Source organism: Pogona vitticeps, chromosome 7 (genome assembly GCF_051106095.1).
Source record: "Pogona vitticeps strain Pit_001003342236 chromosome 7, PviZW2.1, whole genome shotgun sequence".
Classification (NCBI taxonomy): Eukaryota; Metazoa; Chordata; class Lepidosauria; order Squamata; family Agamidae; genus Pogona; species Pogona vitticeps.
In genome coordinates, this window is record NC_135789.1 from 13,305,347 (window position 1) to 13,323,353 (window position 18,007).

General features: G+C 52.3%; 1 protein-coding gene across 1 annotated transcript; it reads right to left on the minus strand.

Moving 5' to 3' along the window:
• Positions 1-2,982: 2,982 nt before the first annotated feature.
• KLF2 (KLF transcription factor 2) lies at positions 2,983-6,848 on the minus strand. The gene is made up of 3 exons (XM_072977920.2): positions 6,578-6,848; positions 5,356-6,010; positions 2,983-4,493 (listed from the first exon to the last, which is right to left on the minus strand). Exons 1-3 carry the CDS (start codon positions 6,656-6,658, stop codon positions 4,318-4,320), a joined length of 912 nt encoding a protein of 303 aa, XP_072834021.2. The 5' UTR covers positions 6,659-6,848; the 3' UTR covers positions 2,983-4,317.
• Between the last annotated feature and the right edge of the window lie 11,159 nt (positions 6,849-18,007).

An 18,007-nucleotide genomic window follows, 5' to 3' on the forward strand; every position in this document is an offset into this window, starting at 1 on the left:
ATTATTTTTAAAGGTTTGGGGAGGGTTGTCAGACATTGCAGTGGGGTAGGAGGTTCTTCAGACCCACATAAAAGAGGCAAAGGGGTCTCCCTTCGGGCCTCCAGGAAATGCAGGTCAGTTTTCGGCTCTTGGGATGATGCGGACGACGAGCCCCACCCCCCAAAAATGGCTTCGGAGGCTCTGCTCTCCTCACCCCACTAAGAAAAGCTTAGCTCCTACAGATTTGTAGGGCCAGGAGGGGGTCGGAAGGTTGGTGGGGGCCTGGCCCTTGACGAAACTTTGTGGGGTTCAGCCACTGGGCGAATTGGGTCTTGGGGGGACCCCCCCAGGTTGGCTTGGATCCTGGCGTTTCTCCAAAAGGCAAAAGCACTCGGCTACTGTGTCTATATCATCACTGAAAAAATAATGACTGTAGAGTCATTATGGGGGGGGGTAGGTGGAAGGGGCAGTGGGGAAGCGGCCATGCTGGATTTGAACCCGTGCTGTCCTGATTGTTTGCATATAAGAGCAATGTTATTGTTTAATCTTAATAAATCAAAATAAGGTTACTTGTTTTGGAGCATTTCGGACTGTCTGGGTGGCTTTCTCTCTCTCTCTCTCTCTCTCTCTCTCTCTCTCTCTCTCTGTCTTTCTGTCTCTGTCTCTGTCTCTGTCTCTCTCTCTCGTCCATGCGTTGAATGGAGCTGGCTGCAGACCAAGTGAGCAGAGAAAGAGCGAATTCGCCTGTTCAGAAACACACCCCCGAAGAAGGCCGAGAGGCCAAAACGCATTGGGTGTTTTACCCAGAAGCAGAGAACTGCTGGCGAGGCTCTGGGGGTTGAGGGTCTCTGGCTGCAGAGCCCAAGGTTGGGAGTTTGAATCCCCCCATGGGGCCTCCTTGTCAGGGGCTGGACCGGATGATCTCGAGGGTCCCTTCTGGCTCTGCTGGTCTAAGAGGATGAGGATCCTTAATAAAGTGTTGGAGAGCTCAGGGGTTGAGGACTCCAGTTGCAGGGCCAGAGGTTGGGAGTTCGAATCCCGTACTGGGCAGGGGCTGGAGTACATGATCATTAGGTGCCCTTCCAGCTTTGTAGGTCAACGGTGATGGGGACGATGTATTCTTCACCCTGGGGCTACAAATCCTCCCCCCCCTTTTTTTTTTTGACCCCAACCTCTTTTTAGAGAGACCCGCCTGTCTCTTGGTCTTCACGGGAGACTATCTCTCCCATCATCCTGCCCGGGTCTCCATCGACGGTGCCAGGCGCAGCCCCGTTTCTTGGGGGGGTGGGATATGTTTCTTTCCCTTCCTGTTGTTCCACCCCCCTCCCAAATGGGAATTTTCAGAAATTTGTGATCTCTGGTCCGGAGGAGAAAACGGCAAAAACCGTTTCTGCTGAATCTGGCTTCCTTCGGCCAGGATGGAAGTCAGAGTTTGACGACGGGCCTGCCCTGTCGTCAAACTCGCTTGCAGATTTACTTCCTTCTGCCTTCAAGCAAAAACAGACTTTTGCGCTTCACGGCAGACGGGGGGGTTATTTCTGCAGGAGCCCAAAATAAACTCCACCGTCTTCTGCAAGCGTGCAATTGTGGGAGTCATGAACGTGCAGGGAAATAAATCTTAAATACCTTTTTGCTTTTCTGCCCTTCCCCACCTGAGATGTTTTGTTTGCAAAGGGAGGGGCCAACGAAGGACGATGGTGGTCACGGTGGAGACACATCCACCCTGTGTTTGCCATTTCTCCGTGGAAAATGCAACTTGCATACCGGAAATTTAGAATAGGGTCACGGGGAAATAAGGCAGCCTGTACAGTTTTATCACCAACGCAGACTGGATGAGAACTCCATGGTGTAGGTCTCCGGCAGAGGTGGGGAGTTCGAATCCCCCACGGGGGCCTCCTTGACAGGGGTTAGACTGGATGATCTCGAGGGTCCCTTGGCTGCTCTGCCGTTCTAAGATGATGATTCACATCAGGGGGTGATGTTTGCAGATTGGGTTGCGATACCTCCAATAAAATATTGTCGAGACAAAAAAAAATGACGCAGTGGTTTGAGCACCTGGTGCAAACTGCAGAAATGCTCAATCTTGCAGAAATTTATTAAAAGTTTTGCCTGGGAAGCGGGGAGAGATCTTGTCATAGGAGCTGATTCTCTGCCCCGTTCCTGATCCTAGAATCTAAGGGGGCTCCGCAGCAGTTCTCAAACGGGGTGGGTGGGTTCCCCAGATGTGCTTGGACTACAACTCCCATAAGCCTCGGTGGTGGCCAGGATTTCTGGGCACTGCAGTCCAAGAACATCTGGGGGACCCGACCCCCCCCCCCGTATGGGACGCATGGCATTCTGGCGACCCTGATCCATGTCTATTGGGAAAGATTTCTTTTAGCAGAGGGTTGCATCACAGAGTTTGCCAGGAAATCCTAGGAATTTACTTGTGCTTTACAATGTCTCACCAGTTCCAAAGGGATATGGATCCTAATCATATCCTCCCATTGACTCTCAAATCCATCATTCATTCACGTTATGGAACGACTCCCAACCCTGTTGTGCCTTCAAATTGTTTTAAATGCCTGTTGGCATTTTTAAAATAGATTTGACTGGCTCTTCAGGGGGTTCATAAGGCGTTGCCTGTGAATAACTGTGAATAACTTTAATTATTTTCTTTATCCTCTATTTCCTTTTATTTCATGATCTCCCCCCATTGTGTTTGCTAAGGGCTCTGTTCTCAAAGCAAAGAAAGCTGTAGATAAAAGGCCTCCTTGTTTTGTTCCTCAGTCTGGAAATACTCTTTTCGTTATAGCTCACAGGTTTAAGGTCTGGGGCTGCAGAGCCCGAGGTTGGGAGTTCGAATCCTCCATGGTGCTTCGACAGGGGCTGGACTGGATGATCTCGAGGGCCCCTTCGAGCTCTGATGTTCTAAATTATTATATATTCAATCATCATCATTATTATTTTAATCTTCGGCTTTGATTTTACAAATACAGTACAGTGAGAGAATCAGCAAGATGGTTCTGGTTGCAAAGTGGAAGGCATTTAATGTGGTTGGGGTTCGAAACAGTTTTTGAGACTTTTAAATTAGCTTTTTAAAAACAAAATAACAGAAAAATGTGGGAACTGGAAACCTTGGTGGAGACAATTTGTGGACAGTGTGATTTGTCTCGTAAGACTAGAAACCTGAGTCACCGTAGCTTGCGTGTATGTGCTCTTGAAATTACTAGGCTAACCGAAAAGCATAGAGGATGCTGACTCTTGTCCCCAGGCAGTTGAGAATGCGGACCTGGGGGGGGTGAGAGATAAAAACCCTTAAAGCTGCACTAAAATATGACTTCATAATTACCAAAATTTAGTGTTTATATTTCTTCATTTAAAGAATACACCCCGGTAAACCCAAACTGCCGGCCGGCCGGCTCAGCTGTATGCACATCTGGAAAAGATCTGAGGTCCTGGTAAAAATAGCAAGCGAATAAACTAAAAATGGGTTTTAAATGATAGCCTTTCAGTTGCTTTTTGAATGATTTAGGGGCATGCTCAGCGCTGGGCTTTCTTGTGTGTTGCCCGCCTGGAACGCGGGTGACTTTTCTATCTAGGGCACTTCTGTATGTAGCACCATAATGGGCCCCTTGTTGCAATGTCAACCCTTAACGCCAAGGAGGTTTAAAGGGGGGGGGGGAGTTACGTGTCAACTCAACATTCTTTTATTTTAGAAATGTCTTTTTAAATCAGTTTTTCCCCCTTTATTTTTTTTAAAAAAAGACGTCGGCAAAGTTTTTTTAAAAAAAACAGACAAAACCATTTTGCCTCCGGTCCGACAAGTTCCATTTCCGTATAAAACTATTTACAAGTATTTACACCCAACTCTTCTTATACATTAAAAGTTACACGTCTTCGCAAGACTTCCAGTCTTGCCGTCCTAGTGTAGGGGAAGGCGGCGGGCGAGGGTATTGCACGGATCAGGCCACGTTCCAAGCCACGAGAAGAGGTCCACGTTTCAGGGCACTGTCCCGAAAACCTATGCCCCCGGGGGAAACCCGGTAAGCCTACACGTGCCACAGGGCTCTGGAACAATAGAGGTATGGGGCTCCAACCCTTTAAAAAAAAAGTTCCGCGGCCTTTTGTCTGTCCTGCCTCATTCAGCGTCTTATAAATAAGTCCCATTCTCCCCGGTTGCAAGAGAACGGCCGGTCGGCCTCTTCAGGAAGTACGGGAGTGCCAGCTGCCTCCTGGAGTCGATGCCCATCTTCGGAGCCCCCCCTCCAGTATGGGCCGGTGTAGTACCAGCTACACGATCCTGCCTGTACCCCCAGCATCCTCATCTTCTTTGGTCCTTGGGGGTGGGGGGAGGGCCTACATGTGCCTCTTCATGTGCAGCGCCAGGTGGTCCGAGCGGGAAAAGGCCCGGTCGCAGAGGTGGCACTGGAAGGGCCGATGCCCAGTGTGCTTGCGATAATGCCGGGTCAGTTCATCCGAGCGGGCAAACTTCCAGCCACAGCCGTCCCAGTTGCAGTGGTAGGGCTTCTCACCTGGACGGAGGGGAGGGAAACACAAAGGCGGTCTAGCACCGGTTGCACCACGAACCGCCACTCCCGGCGTCCCACCCCTGGGCCCTCTCTGAGCCTCCCCCCTCTGTTTTTTCCTGGCTTTGGGGGGGGCCTATGTGACCACTAGACCTGCTGGCTGGCTGGGGTGGCCAGGAGGCCTTCGGGCCTCTGCAAAACCCGGTTCCTTCATCCCTTGACTCCTGCCCACCCCACACACCCCAGAGGGCAAAAAAGGGAGCCAAGTGGAGGATTCGAATTTGGGACCAGATATAAACTTTCTGCCCTCTGGAAGGAAAAAAAAACAGAACTAATCAGGCTGGGGTGGGTGTTAGGGGGCCACTAACATTCACAAGGAGATTCACTTCTCCATTTGGGGGCCCTGCCCCGAGGTACAGCTCCGTGGGAGTGCAGAGTGCGAAACATCTGGAGAAGCAAAACCTGAGCCCCCCTCACTTTCTCTCCCCCCATCCCCTCGGGTTTACTGGGCTCCCCGTCACCAGGGTGTCATGGAACTTTGGGTTGTCAAACCCCGACTCCCCAGTCTTTGGTAGCCCCATATGTTCTTGGACTACAACTCCCAGAAATCCCAACCAGCACCACGGGTGGCGAATGCTTCTGGGAATTGTAGTCTGAGAAAGGCTGGCTTGGGGGGGCTCTGGTTGCAAACAATGGCCAGCAGGTGCCCCTTGGGTAGTGGCGGCGGTGGCGGGGGGGGACCTCGATGGCCCCGGAGGGGGTGTTCCGGAGCAACCGCGGGGCCTCGGTATCCGCGGCCTCTTCCAGCCCGAGGCGCCTCCCCGTCGGGGGAAGGGTCCCGTCCCCCCCCCCTCCGCGAGAGCCTTACCGGTGTGGGTGCGCAGGTGGGCCTTCAGGTGGGAGCTCTTGGTGTAGGTCTTGCCGCAGCCCAGGTAGGTGCAGGTGTGGGCGGCGCTCCGCTTGCGCGGCCACGCCCGGCGCCCCCGCTTCGGCTTGGCGTCCAGCAGCTCCAGCGGAGAAGCCGGCGGCGTCAGCAGCCCCCGCGCCTCCTCGAAGGGGCGCCCGTAGGGCCTCGGCATCGGCGGCGGCCCCTGCATCGGCGGCGGGTCCCCGAAGGGCGGCCCGTAAGGGGGCGGCAGGCGCGCCCCCTGAAGGCCGTCCGGGCTGAGCGGCGGGGTCGGGGGCCCGCCGGCCTCCCGCTTGACCGGGGCCGCCCCGTAGCATCCCCGGTCCTCCTCCGGCTCGGCCTTGAAGGTCTCTACCCAGAAGCGCCCCTGGAGGTCGGCGGGGGCGGCGTAGCAGCAGCTCTCCGGCGGCGGCGGGGCCGGCGGCGCGTAGAAGCCGCTATCGGCGGCGCCCCCGTATTCGCTGCCGCCCCAGGACAGGATCAGCTCCAGCACGCTGTTGAGGTCGTCGTCCTCCGGCCCGGCGGCGGCGATGGCGGAGGAGGAGGCGCCCGGGAACGGCGGGAACGGGAAGGGCTCGGGCGGCGGCGGGGCGGCTTCCAGGCTGCAGGGCCAGCGCTGTGCGGAGAGGGAGGGAGAAACCCGCGTCACGTCGGGAGGGAGAAACTCGCGTCACGTCGGGAAGGAGGGAGGGAGGGGGCCGCCCCCCAGGGGATCCCCACCTCCACCACCCCCAGACGAGGAGGGGGTCCGCCCCAATGCCCGCCCCCTCCCCGTTTTGCAACTTCGGCATGCACCCCTCTGACACGGGTCGGGGCTTCCTCCCCGTCGGAGACAAAACAAGAGATTTCCTAGGGATGGGATGGAAGGGGGGCAGGGGATTGGAGCAGGCCGGACTGGCGGGGTCGGGGCGTGGGGGGGGGAGAGAGAGCCAGAGAGACCCTTCCCCCCTTTGCAGGCCGGGGGGGGGGCTCCGCAGCCTCGCACAGCCGTCGGTTCCGGCTCGAGTCCGCGATCCTCGGCTTCCGCGGCTGTAGGTGTCGTTCTCCCCGGGGAAACCCGGCCGCTGCGGGGGGCGCCGGTGCTCTTGAGCATGTGCAAAGGGCCCTTCGCCTCCCTGTCTGCCCCCTCCTGCTCTTCCTCCCCCTCCCTCCCTCGATCCGCGGATGCCGGGGCGCAACTCACCGGGGCCGGCGGGGGGAGTCCCAGGCGGGCGTCTTTGCAGAAGGAGGCGAAGGCCGGCAGGCTCGGGGCCGGGAGGGCCATCCTCGGCTCTGGCTCGGCCGCCGGCGGGGCTGGTTTCTGGCCCGGCCGGCCGGAGGGGCCTCTTTTCAAGAGGCGCCTCGGCGGCGGGTGGGCCAATCGCTGCCCCGCAGGAAGCGCGTCCCGCGGCGGGGAGGGGACGGGAGCCGACGGAACGACCCGCCGCCCCTCCGACCGCCCGGCTTGGGGGCCGGCCTAAATTTAGCCCCGCTATAAAAAGGAAGGCGGCCCCAGGAAGGCGGACCCACAAGCCGTCCGGACGCCGAGCTCTGCGCTTAGAGGCCGCGGGCCCGGCGGGGAAATGGTGGCGGAGGGGCCTCTGAGCATGTCCAGAGTGCCCAAGAGAGGGGGGAGGACTGGCTCTTAGCTCCCGAGCTCCTGCACGTCCCGACTCGGGGATGGGGATGGGGATGGGGGTGGGGGGGTGGGCTCAGCACCGCCTTTGCTCCTTACCCCGGTGACCTTCGACGGGTTGGGAGTTCGAGTCCCGTGCGGCGCTTCCTTTGAAAGGGGCCGGACCTGGCGAGCTTCCCTTTCCAGACCTGGGCCGGTTGGAAAAGCCCCCCCCCCGGTACAGGCTCCTCTTCCAGCCCTGCCGTGAGTTTCAAGCGGCTCTAGCACGCTCCTCGGCTGCTCTGGAGGATGATGAAGATGATTGGATCGCTTGCTGGCAGGGCGATCTCCGGAGACTCAAAAAACCCCTCCCCCCAAAAAAAGAAAATCAGGGGGAGAGAGGGGGTTGCTCCCTTCTGCGGACAGGCGATGATGCTGAGAGGAGCGGATGATGGACCTTCCGATCCCTTTCTTGCGGACCTGCAAAAGAGCTCTGTTCCCCTCCGAGGCTGGCGCGCGCCTGTTTTGGAGCTGATTATCTGTTCCTATTGCTAGTTCCTTTTAAAAATTTTCTTTAATTTAATTTTTATCATCTATCTATCTATCTATCTATCTATCTATCTATCTATCTATCTATCTATCTATCTATCTATCTATCTATCTATCTATCTATCTATCTATCTATCTCTGCTTATTTATTTGGTTTCTATACCACCCATCTCACCCTATGCGGCCAGTGTGGGTGGTCATAACATCAAAACAAGGCAAACACAATCAAAGTGGAAATTAACATTGACCGTTGCTGTTCTTCTTAGGGCTGGCTGGGGATCCCTCCGTTCACTTTTTACAGTAAATGCTGACATTAATGGGTTGGTTCCGCTTTGTGCATTTGGTGAGGCCAGGTTTATTTGTTGCTGTTGTTGTCTTCTTTCAATCTTTTTAAATATACAGTATTCGAGGCACGGATGAGCGAGTCAGTGGGTGAGTGAATCCCGCAGATACGGGGGTCCTGGGGCAAATAAAATAAAATAAGAGGGCTGGCTAGGGAGCATCTGACCGAATGGCACAGAAACATGGGAATAAAACACAATGAAACAAATTGTAATATTAAAAGGTGAATAAATAAAAAGCAATGAATGCAAAAAAAAAATGGGGGGAAAAAGCCATAAAACTGCCTCCCCCACAGGCCAGGCCATTGGCCCATAGCCGCTTGAGCCCTCCCCCCTGGTCCCCCCAGGGTTTGGAGGCCAGGAAGAGCTTTGAATGATCAGTAGGAAACCCAGTTCTTTATTGAAGCCAGTAATAGAGCCTCTCTAGGAAAGAGCAGTGTACCTGGGTGGACACGAAGGGGCGGAGGTGGCTCGCAAACCCAGCGTCCCCATCCAGCAACTCCCAAGGCTGGAATTCTCTCTCTCCTTTCTTGTCTGGTCTGTAACGACCATTCCCAGGCTTTGCCTTCATTTTCTGAACCCTCCTCTTCGTTAATTAGATCCAACATTTATGTCCCTGTTTTATCTGCTGCGATCTAAATAAATCTCTAAATGGACGGCACCGAATCATCTCTGCTTCTTCCTGCTGCTGCGTGTGTGTGTGTGTGGGGGGTCAAACAAAGGGTGTCATTTTATTTCTTTTGTATTTCTTTCTTCGATTTCTACACCGCCCTTCTGTCTAGAAGGCCAATAAAACAGGGGCACCTTTTTAAAAAAATTGAACATAATTGTGATTGAAAATCAGCATGAGCACCACCAAAAAATCGGCCACACAGCATCCACGGAACGGATGTAACCCTTTTCACCCGTGACCCCGAATGCCCTGGCAAAGCAGTCTGGCTAGGGATGCTGGGCCCTCCGAATAACAAATGTTGGCGACAATGATGCCGTCATTCCAGTCCTCCGGTGCTTCTCTAAACACATCCTCCAACTGTTCCTGGAAACATAGTAACCCAGCTCCTCCAGTATCCTACTTTGTCTCTAAACACAATGTTCCTTATTTTATTGAGCAACGCTACCTGGGAGAGAGGGGGAAAGGGGTGAATTTTGGGGAGATGTCCTCTTTTTGGCGAACGGGGGGGGAGAGTTGGGAGGGGTGGACCTCTTGCTCTCGGCACGGACCGACCCTCCCCCATCCTGCCCACGGCCCTGGTGGGGTTTAAACCCGGCGGGAGACCGATGCGCCTGGCCTAGCAGCCATTGGGAGCCAGGCTGCGAATGTGCGAGGGGATCCTCCGACGCCTTTATATACCCAAGTTATTTTTAACCCCAGCCCCCCCTGCTGATGGCAGCGTTTCCTCTTCCAGGCGTTCAGGAAACCCGGCTCAGCTCGGCTTCCTTTGAACACGCGGGCCTGGCGCGCAGAAACCTGGGACGAATCCACTGCCAAAGTGCTGTGCAGTGTATGTGTGTGTGTGTGTGTGTGTGTAAAATAACACAACCCAAGCGTTTTGTCAGTCCTGAACTGAAATCTTTGGAAAGGCGCCGAGGGTGGGCGGCCCGCCAGCCCGCCAAGGCCTGGGCTGTTTCCTCAGGGCCCCCTTCCACCGCACGCCAATGGCGGAGAGTCTCTGGACTCCACAGGGATCTTTACAGATGCTTCCCGGGGGAGGGAGGGGTCCCTTCAGGAACGAAGGAGCACTCAGATTTATTTATTATTTTTTCCAGTGATGATGCGCTGTGGGGAAGTGAGAGCATTTCTCACCTCCTCGGCATCCTCGGTCTTGTGATGGGAAAAAAAATATACGCCGGAGTTCGAAAACCTGCAAAATGCCGGACCTGTGACTCCGGGAATGGCCATCATCACCCCCCTTCAAGCAGCCGAGCTGGGATGGACCCTTTGGATCATCCGATCCAGCCCCTCTCAAGGAGGCCCGGCGGGTGGGGGAATTTGAACTCACAGCCTCTGGCTCGGCAGCCAGGTTTTTATCCCTCATGAACTGCCGGATCACTCACAGGTTGAGGTCGCTGGCTGTGGAGAAAGAAGTCGGGAGTTAGAATTCCCCCCTCCAGGCCTCTTTGAGAGGGCTGGAGTGGATGATCTCGAGGGTCCCTTCCAGCTTGGCTGTTCTAAGATGATGATGATTGCTGTTGTTGTTAGTGGGGGGGGCAGTCCTCTTTCATGCAAGCTGCTTCCCACAACCAGGCTGCGCTCTGCCCGAAGGCTTTGATCCCAAAGACACATAACCACAGGCTTTTCACGGCACTGCATACCACAAAACGTGGCCGAGCTAGAGGACCTTGCCGGACGGGCCGCACCGTTTTTAGCATTCCTGACACGCTGCTCCTTGCAGCTCCAAAAGCCGCAGCGATCGGGCCAGAAATAAGCGTCCCCTTTTATTCAGAAGGAGAATTACAGAGGGAGCTATTGACGGACTAAAGGAGGCAGTCGTATTTTTATACCCAACACCGACCATAAGCATAGCTTCGGCATGCGTGCCTTAGGCTTTTAAACGGTGCCAGCTGAATAAATACCTGGCCTCCCTCTGGAAACACAGGCGCCCCTCTTTCCCCGGCGCGTTGACGGCTCCTCGTGCTTTCCAACCGTTTTCAAACTTCCACTGAGTTGTTGTTGGTGGTGGTGGTGATGGTTCTGGGCCGTCAAGTCGGACACCCACCCGGAGCGACCCAAATCGGGCCTTCAGGGTAAGTGAGAAACTTAAGGAGTGGCTTGACCCATTCTACACACCCAGAGGAAAGGTGTGTATGTGGTATCATCTTCATCCTCCTCTGAGAACTTCAGAGCTGGGAGGGACCCTCAAGATCATCCAGTCAAGGTGGCCTAGTGGGGGATTCGAACTCTCAACCTCTGACTCCCCAGCCAGGGCCCTAATCGCCCTGAGCTGTCCAGCAGTTTGTTATCCAATCTGGACATCCTGAAGTTATTCCTCTTTTGTTCCCCTGTTTAAAAACAAACAAACAAACTCACACATCCTTAGCCAGGTTGGTTCATTGTGTTTGTTACCATTTTTTTAAAAGACAGCCCCACAGAGGGATCCCCTGGGCACTCCGCTTGGCTCGTACACACGTCCCCAGAGGTGGACGCTCTCTGGTGTGGTTCAGTTTGGGATCGCCAGGGGGGTCCCCACCCACCCGTTTGGGAACCAAAGCGGGAACTTTGGGTCGGTTTGTCTGAGGGGAAGAGCCCGCTAGGGTTCAGCAGTGACTCCTGGCCAAGCAGGTGAGGGGGGGGGAAGCATTACATGGCCATGATGTTTGAGGTTAGGTTGACCAGGACCTCCACTCCAAGACCGCCAAGGGGGGGCCACATAGCCACAGGAATGTTCTCCTGGCTGTGTCCGGTTCCCTATGCAGACGATATTGCACAGCTTCCAGCAGAATCAGTTGCGTTGAGCTTCTAAACCACCCCTCGTGAATATTGGCATGTCTTGGCATCAGAGTCCTTGGCATCAGAGTCTTCGGTTTCCAAGTCCTGACTCTGAGTCTTCGATGCCAAGTCCCAAGTCCCTATTAAAAACAAGCTCCCCTCCACCCAAAAAAAGGGGGGGCTTTTAAGGACGAATGGTTTGAAAAGCCTGCCGAAATCAAAGGGCATTTTGGAGATTCCAGAGAAAAGGGGTCTGTCAGATGTTGGAGGGCAGTTCATTCAATGGCTGGGGAGCCACCACTGAGAAGACCCATTTCCTTGGTTTGGCTTTTCTCGGCGATTCAGCATCTTCAGCTCCCTGACCCGAGATGCGCGGGTTATGTTATCTTCTTTATCCTTCTTGCACCCTTTTTTTTTTCTGAAGAAGATTTTGACCCTGGGGAGTTTTGCGAACTGCCGGTTTTAATTGTTACTGTTGGTTTACACAAGTTTCGAAGGCAAGATAAACATCTCTCCATCCGGTCCCAACTGATTTTTTTGCCTGTTTTTACAACTAGAATTTAATTTGCTGCCTTTGTAAACCAAGGCAGTGGTTCTTTTTTTTTTTCCTGCACTTCTTATAAAGGCTCCATGTATGTCTTTGATAGCTATGGCCGCCCTGGGTTTGCAGAGAAAGTGGATTGGCCTATCATCATCTTCTCTTATCTCCCAGGGCACTGAGCCAGAGGTTATACACTGAACTGCTGGATAGCTCAGTGGTTAGGTCTCTGGCTGCAGACCCTGAGGTTGGGAGTTTGAATCCCCCCACAGGCCCTCCTTGACAGGGGCTGGAGTGCATGATCCGTAGAGTCCCTTCCAGCTTGGCCATTCTAATATTATTTGATTAATACCTGTCAGATAATTTTAAAAATGTAATTAATTTTTAACTGTACACGTCCTTGCCATTTTATTTGAGTTGGTTCAATCTGGTGCACCATGTTATACCATGTTTCTGTTTGATGGTGACAAGTACGGCCCGAATGGGCGGTACAAAAACTGAATCACTTAATGAAATAAATAAATGGATGGTGAACCGTTGCCCAGAAACCCCCGTTTTTTCACTTGTGAAGGCTGACCAGAAAGACCCTAAGGGTGTGTATATGTGTGTGTGTTTGTGTGTCGGTCATCCACAAGCGACAAGAGGCACAACAAACACAGCTTGGTGAGCAAAACTTCGTAGCACTTTTCCTTCGGCTCCCCGGTATGGCTTTGTCCTTCAGAAATTTGAACCTCCCTGCAGTTTAGAGCCGACGGGTGCCCGTGGTAACCCTCAATGCTCAACCATTGTTCGGCTGCACCCTTATGGATCTTGGAGCGGTGCTGGAGGAGCAGTGCTGGAGGAGCATCATGCCCTGTGGTTTATCTTTCTAAAAACTTGTTATTAGCATAACAGTCGATCAGTAAAACCTCAGATGGCTGTGGAGAGCCGCAGGTTTCATAGCCTCCCTCTTGAGTGGTTTTGAAACTGAAGCCAGATGCCAAAAAAACACACAGCATTATTTCGCTGTTTCCAACTTGTTTCTTTTTTTCCCCTGGGGTTTTATTTGTTCCTGAGGTGTCGCTCTGTGGTGGGGTCACGGGGCCGAAGAGCAGAGGAAACGCTGGTTCCCAAGACAGAGGATCGCTGGCTCCTCGCCAGGCCGAGCCACGCAGCCCTTGTGTAAAAGAAGATTGTTTCTTATTCTGCCTCTCGATTTCTCACCCAGGTTGTGGGTTTTAATGCAGTTGAGTGTGCGCGCGAGGTCAGAGGGCGTGTGCTTGTGTGCATTTGGAAAGGAATACAAATGCAAACCTTGGTCATTTTGGGGACGATGGAGACAGCGCTGCTGGCTTAGAGGCACAAAACTTCAGGGATGTTGGCAAGTCTTTGGGGTCTGGGTCCCGAGTTCGAGTCACTGAAAAAGAAAGCAAGTCGAATTACTGGTGCGACTTAAGTCCACTTGACCGCAGGTCCTGTGACTCAAGTCCACGGCCTTGTAAAAATGACTGGACCCTTTTTCTGCTTATGTGCCAAAAGCATGCTTTAAGGTTTAAATCCAGCGTTGTGACCTCTGTGGAGAGTTTTGGTCCTTCCCTCTGTCGTTCCAGAGGGTTTTGGAACATGCTGGAGTACGTTTGTAACGAAGTGGAGGATGCTGTCCCATTACGCCGGATTCTGCATTTTAGCAACCAGAGCTAACCAGTCCAAATAGTTGTGCTGTGCTTTGACTTTTCTACTTTGCAATCAACACAGGAGGGCTGCGTGCAGGAGAGGAGCCTGCCTGGGTGTCCCCTAAAAGTCGATGCCTATTTTAGGTGAGCAACAAAAAAGTGGTACAGTAGGACGCTCATATCCATGGGGTATTGTTTCCAAGCCCCCCCCCCCCCGCGAATGCTGAAAACCGCAGATAACGGCGAATGCTATTTTAATACGGTAATTGGCTCCCTCTAATGACTAGTTCCAGTAACTTCATCTTTAGAAAGATCTGTTTCTAGGATTACCCTTTTAATATTTTTAATATTTTCCAGACTGTGGAGAAGTGAATTAGCAGATACCAATCCCACAGAAAAGCGGGTCCTTCTGTCCCTGTCATCTCCAGGACATGTGGAAACAGGAAATTTTCAACATGTGTCCAGACCTCCCCGAAGAGATGACCAGACCTCTGAGGGGCAGAAAAGTTTTCCTATGGCATCTGTAGTGAATTACAGACCCTCTGTGTTAAAAGGAGGCTAAATAGTTTAAGGGTGCAGGGCTCAAGTGCCTCTTTTAAATGTGTAACTGTGTGTGGGGGGGGGGAAGCAAATTCCAGTATTTTGATTTGTATACTACATTATACTTATGATTTGACTGTGATGTTTGATTAGAAAACTGGGAAATCCACCCGTTTATACCCGTTGCTTTCTCAGTACATCACTGCATTTCACTAGTTCAGAGCTTTTGAGGTGGACTTTTAATTCAGACACAATGAGGATATTTCAAACGCGTTGATCTCTTCTAAATCACAGTGGTTCTGATTTCAAGGACCAGTCGTGGGCGAGGCAGGTTCGAAAGGGAGGCCGTGAGATTTTTATGATTATAAAACCTATCACCCCTCGGTCTTCTTTTCTGCAGATTCAACCGGCCCTGTCCTTTCCAATCTTTCCTTCTTCCAGGGCTTGGTTTCCAGCCCCCTCATCGTCCTCGTTGCCCTCCTCTGAACTGAGCTCCAGTTTGCCAGCATCCTGGCAGTGTTCAGAACTGGAACACAGAACTCAGGATGAGGCCTGACCATTGCCGAAGAGAGAGGGGGACCAGGCACCTCACAAGATTTGGAGGCGCAACTTCTGTTCATGCACTCTCATGCACTGTGCATTTACTTGTGAATGTTTTTTTTTCAGGCTTAAAAAAATAAATAAATCCGGGCTTATTTCCTCACCAAGTTCTCAAAACATGCCCACCCTGCATCAGGTGCTGGGGACAAGACTTAAAATGCAACGACGCTCAGCACCAGGAACTGGTTTTTAGAAATATATAATTTCTAAAAAAACAACACAAGGTGTTTTCACCCAGCTGGTACCCGAGAGTTATCTTTGCTTCTGAGAACTGAGAAGATACAATCCCTTCGTAACCGCACGGAGAAGAGTTCCCACCGCTGATAGGGGAGAGCAAAGCAGAAGGGTGTGGTTTGCGACAGACCACAACGGTGGCACAACCCGACTCAAGGGATGTTGGCCAAGATCAAAGCAAGGAGGGCTTGCCTGCCCCTGTTTTTGCAAAGATCTCAGAAACAAAAAAACTACGGTGCAAGCCATGGCATGGCCCCCGAAGGCTGACAAGAGGGAACCCCATTCACCCCATTCCGTTGGCTTGTAATTTATTTATTTCTTCATTTTTTGCACCTTTGGGGGCCCGGCTAGGCACGGCAGATCCCGGGCACCAACATCGGCCAACAGAGGGACATGATTTGTTCATGACCAGGAAAGCAAAGGCGTCTCAACTGTTATTAACGGAGGCGGTTTTGAACCCCCTCAAGGCCAATGGGGAGAGCAGTGGTCGGGTTTTTGAGCCAGGATTCCCCGGTAAAGCCAGCGAGAGGCCAGGGCTCCTTCTGTGCACCTTCTGGCTGCATGGTTTATATACTATATATATATACAGCTCCTAAAATATATTCGCCCTGATAGGATGAGCGAATCCTCGTCATGTTCCCTTCCCCGGCCAATGACGAATGGCGACTTCCTGCTTCGCGAAAGATGTTTCCTGTTGATAGTGCCACAAGGGACAGCTGGAGGGTGGCCTTGGGGCTGCCAGCCTTTTGCAAATCTGTGCACCCGCGTGGTTTGCAAAATCAGGCCGCCTGGGGATCCGGCCGCGCTTCGGAGCGTTCTGCTCCGGCCCGGGGCAAAAATCTGGGATTCGGCTTCCTTTCAGAACCCTATCAGAGTAGGATGATCTGAGTGAGAGCCGAACACATTTGGGCGCCTGAGACGGAGTGAGAAATTATGTAACTGGCCCTCCGCTCCGTGGCAAAGCAAGGTGCTCCCTATCCCAGGTCATTCTTGCTAGAAAAATCAGCATCGCTGGCCCATAATCCTCGCTAGAGAACGAGCCATCTTGGGAGCTTAAGAAGGATCCATATTGTCCGCCATGGGCCGGGATGATGTCGCTCAGCGGGTATTCAGCCTTCTTAGCCCACCCCCCAAAATTAGTTTGGAAACATTTTGCCATCTGTGTGGGAGCACCTAAGAGTCAGACATGACTTCACGGCAAACACCAACACAACACAAAGGGCTCAAGCGGCAGGAAGCCAGATTTGGGCTGAATATCAGGAAAAAACTTCCTAACAATTAGAGCACTACCACGACAGGACCCATGACTTCGGGAGGGGGTGATGAGCACTCCAGGGTTGGAGGCGCTCAAGAGCCAATTGGCCCATCCTCTGTCGGGTCTGCTGGGACTGAGATCCCTGCCCTGAGCAAAGAGGGTTGGGCTGGATGGCCTTACGGGGACCCCCCTTCCAACGCCATGACTCTAGGACTGTCTGTAACCTTGAAGTCTTTGAGGTTCATGAACCTACAGATCATCGTGTCTGTGGTTGTGGGAGATAGCGAGGGGAGGACAAACCCCAGCCCCAAAAGGGGTTATAACAACGCACCCATCCTGGCGCTAGATGGCAAAGCCAACTGTTGCAACCAGCTGGCAAGAACCTGCAGCCTCTTTCCCCTTTACAAGGGAAAGTGAGAACAGAGTCACACTTAAAAGGCAAAAGCTGGGCCCTGCCCTGCCAATGCGGAACCTTGAAAGTTCACCAGAAGTGATAACAAATATTTCCCAATTTCCTGCATCCTCATTTATTCAAGCCCTCCTCCCCCCCCCATCCACCCTGAAAGGCATCGGACTCTCTCGCATCTGCAGACACAGGTTGGGGAACCGCCGTGCTAAAATAAATCTTCCAGCCTTCTGGGTTTGACAAGGCGTTTTGATTTCTTTGCAAAAAGAGTTTTTTTTTTGTCCCTGATTCGCCACCAGCCCTCGAATTGTCTCTAAAATAATTTATTCCTCGGCCATTGAGCCAAACAAGGATGGCCGCATCGTCTAGTTCTATAGACTCCTATCAGGCCCATTCATTCATGACATCTTCAAGACTCTGTAAACTACCTTTTACTGGTTTTGTCCAACACCTAACCCGGATTCTTCTGTTAACCATCAACTTTTTCTAGCATTTTTTATTCCTTATCCTAGAATCACAGAGTTGGAAGGGGGGCCTCGAAGGCCATCCAGCCCAACCCCTTCGGCTCAAAAGCAGATCCGACAGACAGGAACTCATTTATGTGTACATGTGTTTATACAGGAAGGACTAGAATGTGATAAGATTAAAAACGATCGCTGATAGAGCAAAATACGAGATAAGGACATAGATCAGATAGGGGCAAATATGTGAAAGGATATGGTTTAGCTGAGAGGGTCAAAGATGTGACGGGGTTAGGATGAAGCTGGCAGGTCGAGCTGTTAAATTAATTAGTTCTCCGTTAGAGGAGAATATATTAAGATAGCTGAGTCCAAGTTTATATCTAAAGAACCAACAGGGCAAAACATGGTGAGTTTATTCAATTCTACGGGTATTTTAACCAGCAAAAGCAGTTTCTTAACAAAAAAGTGATTATTTTATTTACTTTCAAATGCACACACACACACACAAGGGAGAATGCCATGTTTACTCCGCTCTTGTGCTCGAAACTGCTCTGCATAAATTCGGGCAATTATATTCTATACATTTAAAACCCAGCCAACCCATTGCCTCAGGCGTGTGTCGCTTCTGCCCCCTGGTGGCGTTAAGACATGGCCCACCCTCTGAAGCCGAGGAGGGCTTTTCTGCATGAACAAAGCTGTCTTTTTTTTTCTCCTTGCGTTCAAGATAACCCCCTGGCACAGGCCAAAAATCGGGGGGGGGGGCAACCAGAATCGGGTCTGAATCAGCAAACTTCCCAAATGGGTGGGAGGAGGCCCTGTGCGGGGATTCAAACTCCCAACTTCTGGCTCAGCAGCCCCTGAGCTCTCCAACATTACCATGTGTGTATAGGTTCCCCTAGTTTTCTGTTTGTATCAGGACGGCAATGGTTATTGTGTAGGCTCACAACCGATACCAAGAAATGAATCATAGCTTGATAGCCTTCTCTATTTCTTTCTTAATTAGTGGTTGCCCGTTA

What these genes read in the sequence shown, in the direction of transcription:
- KLF2 (XM_072977920.2), bottom strand. Translation starts at nt 6,658, where the DNA reads ATGGCCCTCCCGGCCCCGAGCCTGCCGGCCTTCGCCTCCTTCTGCAAA. An exon ending in GACTCCCCCCGCCGGCCCCG is followed by an intron (nt 6,011 to 6,577) that starts GTGAGTTGCGCC and finishes CTCTCCGCACAG; the next exon opens with CGCTGGCCCTGCAGCCTGGA. An exon ending in CCACCTGCGCACCCACACCG is followed by an intron (nt 4,494 to 5,355) that starts GTAAGGCTCTCG and finishes CCCTCCGTCCAG; the next exon opens with GTGAGAAGCCCTACCACTGC.